This window comes from Genypterus blacodes, unplaced genomic scaffold (genome assembly GCF_046128005.1).
Source record: "Genypterus blacodes isolate CSIRO-AG114 ecotype Tasmania unplaced genomic scaffold, CSIRO-AGI_Gbla_v1 ptg000043l_1, whole genome shotgun sequence".
NCBI lineage: Eukaryota > Metazoa > Chordata > Actinopteri > Ophidiiformes > Ophidiidae > Genypterus > Genypterus blacodes.
Window position 1 is genome coordinate 611,225 of NW_027466856.1, and position 9,311 is coordinate 620,535.

At 47.0% G+C, this 9,311-nt stretch overlaps 1 protein-coding gene across 1 annotated transcript in view; it reads left to right on the forward strand.

Moving 5' to 3' along the window:
- LOC142999318 (voltage-gated inwardly rectifying potassium channel KCNH7-like) overlaps window positions 1-9,311 on the forward strand; it is a 42,523-nt gene extending 33,212 nt beyond the window's left edge. Inside the window, exons 12-18 of the mRNA XM_076148811.1 lie at window positions 616-868; window positions 2,821-3,020; window positions 4,176-4,260; window positions 5,445-5,711; window positions 7,165-7,324; window positions 8,739-8,928; window positions 9,024-9,311. Coding sequence (XP_076004926.1) covers window positions 616-868; window positions 2,821-3,020; window positions 4,176-4,260; window positions 5,445-5,711; window positions 7,165-7,324; window positions 8,739-8,928; window positions 9,024-9,311 — 1,443 coding nt within the window. The remainder of the gene's footprint in view (window positions 1-615; window positions 869-2,820; window positions 3,021-4,175; window positions 4,261-5,444; window positions 5,712-7,164; window positions 7,325-8,738; window positions 8,929-9,023) is intronic.

A 9,311-nucleotide genomic window follows, 5' to 3' on the forward strand; every position in this document is an offset into this window, starting at 1 on the left:
ACGCATTCAAAAGCTTCTAATCAATGTTAAATATAATTGTAGTTAAAGTTTATGTTACATGTTTTAAACAAACTATCCTGCTAAGTAATTTGGATGGTATGATAGTATGAGTATTTGTTGTATTTACCTGTCTTGTCTATTGACGTTATACAGCAGATTTTGGGTAAAAGTGAAGGTATGGTGGAATGTTTGCTTGTTGTAGATAAATGAGGATCACAGAGCAGGTTTAGCACTGACGTACATGGATCACAATCAAACATCAAATATGTGTTGTTAGTGTGGTGTCATCCTCTGCAGCTGCTGCTCCCTCCCTTAGTGTTCTGTCTCGTCTCTCGTGTGAAGCTGCCAGATACACTCAGATAAACAGTCAATTGTGCAGGCTGTTTCTACTGCAGCTTATGAGTTTTGAGAAGAAGGAAAGAAAACAAGTGGCAATTGTGTCAAATATCTCTGGAAATTCTGTCAATTTGACTTGCAAATAAATTTGCCTCAAATCAAACCTCACCAAAAATATGTAAAGTTTAGCGAATTAAACCACAGAACGGCTTGAAAGCTCCGCGCCTGCCTCCCGTCTCACTGTGATTGTGCCTGCTGTGGCTCGTGTTTCACACTTAGGTCCTGAAGGGTTTCCCAGAGTGCCTGCAGGCAGATATCTGCCTCCACCTCAACAAGAACCTCCTCCAAGGCTGCAAGGCGTTCCGTGGAGCCACCAAGGGATGCCTCCGGGCTCTGGCCATGAGGTTCAAGACCACCCACGCCCCCCCAGGAGACACCCTGGTCCACTCTGGAGACGTGCTGACAGCGCTTTACTTTGTTTCTCGCGGCTCTATCGAAATACTCAAGGATGATGTGGTGGTGGCCATCCTAGGTAGGTCTACTGTAAACTGACAGGGTCCCTGTGAGTCAATACTCACTAGTCTTTAACAAATAAATAAATAACCTCATTTATTTAAATCAGTTTGTCTTCAGAACATAAGTTGTGTGACTACTGTGTGTAATTTCACATTTAGCTAGCTAGTGAGGTAGCTAATGGTTAGTCAAAGTTGGAGTAGCAACTAAACTCTTTACTCTTCACTCTAGATGTGACTGAACTCGAGAGGAAGATGTCACACTTTTGAACATGATAAATGTCTGAGAATAGATGGATATCATGAAATATTAAGTTTGCCAGAGATGCTAAAATGTAAGATGAATTACAGACCTTAGGCTCCTGTGTGCATGTAAAAGTGGCTAATGAAGCCAACACTCCCTGTGTCTGCATCCTTAAACCTACATTGAACACTGCATATTACTGCTGACAGAACAAATCATTTAAAACGGAGACTGCTTGTATACACATCTTTACACAGAAGTCCAATTTTCCATTTAATTGCTAATCATTCTTGATGGGCACAGACGTTGGTGTGAAGGTGCCAGACGTCCTGCTCGCGCTCTTGCTTGGCACCACGCATCGAGCTCAGCCTTGCATTAAGAGTACCTTCTGCCGCTTGCAAACACGAGTGAGTGGGAGGTTGGGGGTATGAGGACGAAGGTAGTTAATGAGTTTGCTGGTGAGCTTTAGGTGGGGCGACTAAATGAAGACGTCTCCATTCTGCTGTGACGCGGCTCGGCTGGCAGCTCAGATCCCTGTTGGGCTCTAATATCTTACTTCAAAGGAAATTGTGATTGCTGCCGCCTCTCCGTTGTCCCTCAAATGAGGGGAGAGTACAGAGGAGAGGGGGAGGACACATGATGGGATGAGGGTAAGTGAGGATAGTGGTTGATGGAAAAAAACACTGGGTGGGGAGGGGCGTGATAGCTTTCAAATAATAGAAACGTATGACGATAGAGAGAGGGAGGGGATGGAAAGCAGGAGGAGAAGAGGACGAGAAGAGGGAGACAGGTTTGTGAGTGAAGGAAAGAGCAAGAGAGAAGAGAGGGAAGCAGAGTTTGATAGGATGGTTTGGTTTGTTCTGCTCGGCGGCTGTCACTGTTGCATGATGGAGTGCTTGATGATAGCAGCCAGCCAGTCGCATGGCATTATGGACGGCTTCCAAATGTAATCAGATGAAATCTCTCTCTCTCTCTTGCTCTCTGTCTCTCTCGTTCTCTGCCTCCGTCTCTCTCCCAATCATCTAAGCCACAGACAGGTGCATCCGACTTAATCTTTCATTCATTTCCATATCGATTCTTCTCGTCATGAGTCGCTGATTAGGTCTGGAGAAAGGGACAAAAGACGCATTGGGGTTGTGGCGAGTAAGAACCAACGTGCAGTGGAGTCACGTTGTCACGTAGCAACTCAGCACATTAATCCAAGAGAACTCGACCGCATCAACTTCAACGTGGCCTTGTCTTCAGCGCTTCCATATGATAGAGAAATACTCTACCATTAAAGTTCTGTTGCCTTCACTGTTAGGGTTAGCATGTGACCAAAGAGCCTCAGCGAACGTGGTAAACACCTCAACAATTCCATGGAGGTCATTTCGACTAAAGACAGAAAGGCATGTTTGGACTCGACTTCCATTCAGACGGAGCCACATCGTGTAAATCCTTTTATAGATGACTGTGATGCCCTTTAGCCTGTTTTACATTCTAAAGCTCGATGCCAGGTGGCCCGTCTCATTTGTAGGTCATCACATACTGTACCACCTTCTGTATAATTGCGCGTTCCACCAGAATCTGAATGAAACAACAGTGGTACAGCTTGGTTATTTCTTGTCTGTGGGCGTCCACAAGAACATGGCCAAGAATAGATAATCAGTCAGAGGAACGCTTGAATTAGACAGAACGAGGTGGTTGCTTTCCATCTATTGCTCACTACTTACCTATTGCTCCCCTCAGGTAAGAACGACATCTTCGGCGAGATGATCCACCTGTTTTCCAAGTCAGGGAAGTCCTGTGCAGATGTGCGAGCACTGAGCTACTGCGACCTCCACACTATTCAGAGAGAGGAGATCCTGGAGGTGTTGGACATGTACCCGGAGTTCGCGGACCACTTCCTCACCAACCTTGAGCTGACATTTGATCTCCGTGACGAAAAGGTTTGACTCCGTTCCCCCAAAGCACAAAATCTACTCTTTGTGAGATTGTTAAGCATTTTTGTTAAGGGTCAAATGGAGAGGTTGGCTTGTTTTGATGTAACCCTCGGGTTCTTCCTGCGTTATTGCACTTTGCACAATTGGACGCTCTATTGCAAAGAGTAGCAACATTAATTTGTGGATTGAACAACCGGGTTTCTCCACGGTCCTGTAAAGTGTGATTTGGCTCATGTCAACATCTTTCTTCATTGGAGTGCAGCACTTTGCCCATAGCTACCAGTGCAATCTCAGTTGGCTCCACGAGCTTTTAAAGACGTTGTTCAAGCGGAGGTGCAGATGTTGTTTGAACTGTTTACACCTTTAGTATTGACAAGAACACAGTCAGTAAAGGTATTTTCTCTGGTATTTAGTTTATCAGTGATTTAGGTATTTTATGATTGATGATTATTATAACTGAGAAGATCGAACCATATTTGATAAGCAATTAATGCAAAATCCAATTATTTGCAAAGGGCTCAATAATGTTTCCCTGCAGCTATTCAAAAGAGATTGAAGGCTCTAATTCAACATTAATCTTGTTACTGCCGCCGTACTGCAACATGGGTTCGCGTGGGGACCATTAGCTGAAGTCTCGTCTGTTATCCTAAGGATGAATGCTTTTTTTAAAGATCTGCTTTATATTAACTCTCCTCGGGTCTTCTGCGTATCCGTAAATGGTTGCATGAATGAAAGATTGATGGCTAATTTCAGCCTTTTACTATAATCGGGCTTTTACTGGCAGACAAGAATGAGACAGTCAGTATTGGTTAAGCACTGCGGGTGGGGTGGAGATTACCGACAGAGGACATCATGTAGGCTGTAATTAAGATGAATTGAGCGCCGTTTGAATTTGCTTGTGGTCTGTGGCATGATCTGATTAGGAATCCATAGAAGTCCATGTTTGCTTTATTTGTCTTTTTTTTTGAGAGAGCAGCGAGTGCACTTAGATACAATTGAATGTGGAGCGCAACAATCGGGAAAGTAAAACGCAAAGGGAAACAAATCAACAGGCCGTGTAATGAGATAAATGTTGGTTCTAATAGGGAACGTGTGGCTTCAATTCATTTCCCTGCTCCGGGACTCAGACTGGCTCTTTTCTCGTTCCCTCTTGCTTTGCAGACAAACGGCGCACAAGCAACCAATTCCAGCACAGACGACTTAACATGTCGGAGACGGGTGTCCTACCGCAGGAAGTCATCCACAGGTCAGACTGAGACAAAAGCAAAATGGCTACTGTTTAAGTGCTGTAATGAATCTGTAAGAACATTTATTTAACATTGTTTTTACAACCAGCACTGTAAAAAGTATTGATATTTGTAAGTATTGAGTATTTGTGGTACAGTGTTCTAACCCTCCCCTGTGCTCAGGTCCCTTGATCACTGATGTACATACAGTTCTTTGTGCACTTAATTCTATATTTCACTTGATGTAAAGTTTTACCTCCATAAGCAAATGCACAATCACATATGATCAACTCTCACTCCTATGTTTAATACTACAGATAATTGTTTGTGTGCACCAGGATGTGCCTGCGATGTATTTACCTTTTTGAAGATGCAGAGGGTCTAAATCCCTTTTCACTAAGACAGTAACAGAGGCTCTTACTTATGCATAATAAAGAAGAAAATGCTTTTTCTTAGGAAATCTCATGAGCAGTAGTTAATAGCAAGACAATGCTATCGGGCCTCCTGGTAGCAATGTGAGTTGCATAATGAAAACTCTGTAATGTGAGGTGCCATAAGTCCACACACACACACACACTCTCTCTTGTGCAATTCACGGCGGTTTTTTAGGCTCGTCGCATCTTAACAGCACAAGAGGTGCAGACGAGGCCCCATGTATTTTGAAAGAGAGTTGGGACTTGGAGACGACGGAGCCTCCACACAGTGCCACTCAGCAGTTCGGCTCCGATTCAGCCAAATCTAATTGGTCACCATGGTTACAGGCCCTCAGAATACAGTATCACCATCTCCCAATATAACACAAGCGAGGACAGAGAATGTACCTAACACTCCTTTTCGCAGACAGCATGTCCTGCCTGCAGGGCTTTGAGAATTTTTAGTCGTGGTGAAAGCTCCAAAATCCGACATCTGCATAGTGAACCGCAAAGAGACATCGCATCCACAAGCCCTGTTCTCCTCGGGGGACACCATTGCTCTAATATATTGCATCATAAGGCAGAGGTAGATGTCTTTTGAGAACCGAAACAGCTCACAGCTAAATTTTTCCATTCGTAATGTTTGACCTCACCTCAACTCCAAAGCAAAACACTCTGCCACCTGTTGCCAGAGTTAATGAGGCACCTCCCCCGAGGGCGTCTCAGTCGCAGTCATTGTTCCCCCAGCAGATTTCCTGATTACCATTCTCCCCCCGCCCCCCCCCTTCCAGGCGCCCACAGCCAGGAGCTGGCGGCCACGTGCTGCAACACCAAGCTGGAGAGGCCGGCCGAGGACCGCAGGGAGAGGGACTCGACGGAGACAAGAGAGGAGGAGGAAGAGGAGGAGGAGGAAGGCAGGGAGGAGGAAGAGGAGCAGAGGCCGCTGTGCTCTGGTGTGCTGGGGTACCCGGTGGTGAGAGATCACAGCTTGGGCCTCGGGCATAGCAGCACATCAGACACACAGGCGGGAGATGGAGCGCAGAGCCAGTCGTATAAAGGTGAGGATGACCCCCAACCACGTCAGCTAGAATTTCTATTTTTACTCTTTTTATTTTGAGCAGCACTAAGCTACTTTTCTCTTGTTTTACCTCCTAACTTTAACAACAACATAATCTAAAGCCGCGATTCATACCAAAATAATATTGCTGTGCGGGGGAGACATTCATTCTTCCAATTACAGCTACCAAAACGTTTTTTTTCACTCAGCGCTTTTGTTCCTCTTAAGCTGCAGGCTTTTCCTCAAAAGTTCCTCTGAAAAGGGTTATTGGCTCAGAAGTTAATTTAGAAAAACCTCGATATCTGTAAGCTCCAGCAGTGGCATACCACACCTATTGAAAATCCAAATAGGGATTATGTGTTATTAGGATGGAACCTAAAGCTCGCTCAGTAATGCGTCGTAAGAGGATTAACATCCAGCCAGCCGGGTCATTTACAGGAGAGATCGGATCGTCGGATCGTGAATGTAGACATGAAATCAAAGGTAAACAGATACGTACGCACACATGGACAGAATCCTCACTTGAGCTGTCTGACTGCAGCTCAGTGTGTAGTAAACACACTCAGGGTCCAGTTAGGCCTCTGTAGCTTTGACCTAATGAAGCCAGTTTAAGTTTGAGTTTGAACAAAGCCTCTCGCAGACAAACACTAACGCTTCACTATTGATGAAAGGATCTTCGCTGCAGGCGCGTTTGACTCAGCACCATCAGATCTGACAGGGAGGAACTGAGTGAGCGTGTTGATTTTACAGTCATGACCTGTAATTGGGTTCACTTGCACAGACCAAGCAACATCACAACAACGACTAATGAAATGTTTCATATCGTACGAGTCTGAGACGATAACTGAAGGAGAGCGAGGAGAGAGGGGAGAGAGGGGAAGAGGATGCATCAACTGGAATGATGGGATGAGTGTGGTACGGGGCTGGGTGATGAGGGTGAAGGGAGGGATGATGATGATGATGGGAAGAGCAGGTTAAAGAGGTGGATGATGATTAAAGGAGGGAGGACGATAATGGGATGTGTGCGATAAATGGGTAGGTGATGGGGGGGGGAAGAGAGTGGTGAGGACGATGAGAGGTGGATGTGAAAGAGGAGGGTGATGATGGGATGTGTGGAGTAAAGGGATGAAGGATTGGAAGGAAGAGAGGGATGAGGATAATGGGATGAGCAGGGTGAAGGGGGGGGTGGAGGAAGGAGAGGAAATGAAGGTCTGGGCATGACAGGATGAGTGGATGATACATACATGGTGAAAGGAGGGGTGAAGATCTTTGGATGTGTGTGATGAAGGGATGAGGAGGTTAAGAGGGATGGAGGGATGAAGCGAGGTGATGAGTATGCACAATATCTGAAGATTGTTCCTCAGAGGCAGTGTTCTAATAATACAGATCATTATGTGTGTGTGTGTGTGTGTGTGTGTGTGTTTTTGTTTGTTTGCACACATCTCTCCCTGCAGATCTGCATGCAGAGGAGTGGGTGTGTCAGCGTCCCAGCGAGGCTGCGGAGGAGCCGGCCCAGTGCCAGGGGACGCCGGCTGGGGAGGAAGACAGTGACACCGACCTCACCTACGGCGAGGTGGAGCAGCGGCTGGACCTGCTGCAGCAGCACCTCAACAGGTGCGCAAGGGGGCAAAGATCTCCAAGGCCTGGTGTAGGCCGCGTGAACCCACAACCTGTAACAAGGGGGGGAAAGCTAGAACTCAGACTGCCAACTCGCATCAGAGCGCCACTAACCAAATGATTCCGCCTCTAATCACAAACAAAGTTTCACTGAAATTTTAACGAGGCTCCTCCGGCGCAGAGAGCGGAGCCGCGTGACGCCGAGCTGGAGCGCCGATACAGATGTGGGGGAGGCAGACAGTCAGGGGCGCTCTATTTATAGCGTGAGGCCACGAGACGCAGACACGTTTGCGAAGCCTCTTGACGTCAGCGCTGAGGGGTTGCGGTGGTGGGTGTCACGGAGAAGTTGGTACATTTATGGTAAAACGAAAAGGAAAATGAATTCATTAGCTTCCGTGGACGCTGATGTCAAGAATTGTTCCCTGGCGGAAGCGGGGGATCAATTCTCCTCGCCTGATCTCCACTGTTTATAGGGCCGCTGCACTGTCACCCTTAATTCCACTGAAAGGGGCTCTTGCCAAAGTCTTTATTTGCACTGATTGTCCTCTAAAGAGCAGGCGGGCAGCGGAGGGACACACACACACACACCCGCACACACACACACACACACACACACACACACACACACACACAAACGCGCACACACACACACACACACACATTTTCCTGTCTTTATCACTGAGGGAAAGTTAAGTGATGCACCTGCTCAGTCATTCAAGCCATGATGCAACTCCATGCACACGGTGATATCACTCAATGCAGGAGTTTGGTACTGACAGCTGCCACAGCGTCGGCACTCTGCAGCACTTTGAGATGAAAACTCACAACCAGAACTAAAGCTTCACCTCATCATAAAGTAATTATCACATAATGCATTTATGTGATATGAGTGTACACACTCATGACTCGTTACACATACTCATATTTAAGGTGCAGGGCTGTTTCTACTTCTTTCCGTAGCTTGACTGTAGCTCACACACATATTCAAATCGGTCGCTTCTCCTGTAAGAAGATACTTGAACACATCCCATCATGCAAATGTGATGTAAATGTACACAAACACATTCATCACAATGCTGCGTCGTTTCACTGCCCTACATCGTTCCCTTGAATATTTCCTTGATATTATGATTGTTGCTATTCTCATGTCACTTCTTATGCATTTTTGTCCTGCATCACATGCTCCAATTAACATGCATATAACATAACATGCATAACATCCAACACTAGAGTCTCCCTCTAGTGTTGGATATCAGTACTGACATCCAACCACATTAACATTTGTTTGACCGAGATCACTCCTATACATTTGTACATTTCTGTGCTGAAACATAGGAATCGTTCATGTTGATGGTCAGTTTGATTATCAGATGATCACCATGATGTCACTCATGTACATCTTTGGCCTCAGACTGGAGTCCCAGATGACGTCAGATATCCAGGCCATCCTGCAGCTCCTCCAGAGGCAAACCACCACAGGTCCGCCGGCCTACAGCACCGTCACCTCCAGCCCGGAGTACCACAGGCCGGCCATCAGGGTCCAGCCGTTGTCTGCTGCCCAGGCGGATCTCAGCCTGGGCCCTTTGCCGCCTCAAGCGCAGGTACGCCAGACACTGACTCTTACATTTGATGGCTCTGTCCTCAGCCTCTGTGCCAAATAGTTCACCCACACCCACCGGTTCCGTCTCCTCTGCAGAGCCCTGGCCCAGAAACGGCACAGAACCAATCCAAAGAATCCCCCCCGGTCCCTCTCCGCACAGAGACTCTTCCGGACGGGAGCTTCGGCGGACTGCTGGAGAGGGAAACGGACGCCAAGCAGAGACACAAACAAAACAACGCGGACTGTCTAGCGCAGCACCGGCAGCCGCCCAGGTCCCTCTACCCGCCGGGCCGACAAGCCTCGCTGCCCGACGCCTCGCCCAGCGGCTCAGGAATGTTGGGACTCCACAGGCCAGTTTCAGACCCCGGGCTTCCGGGAAAGTAG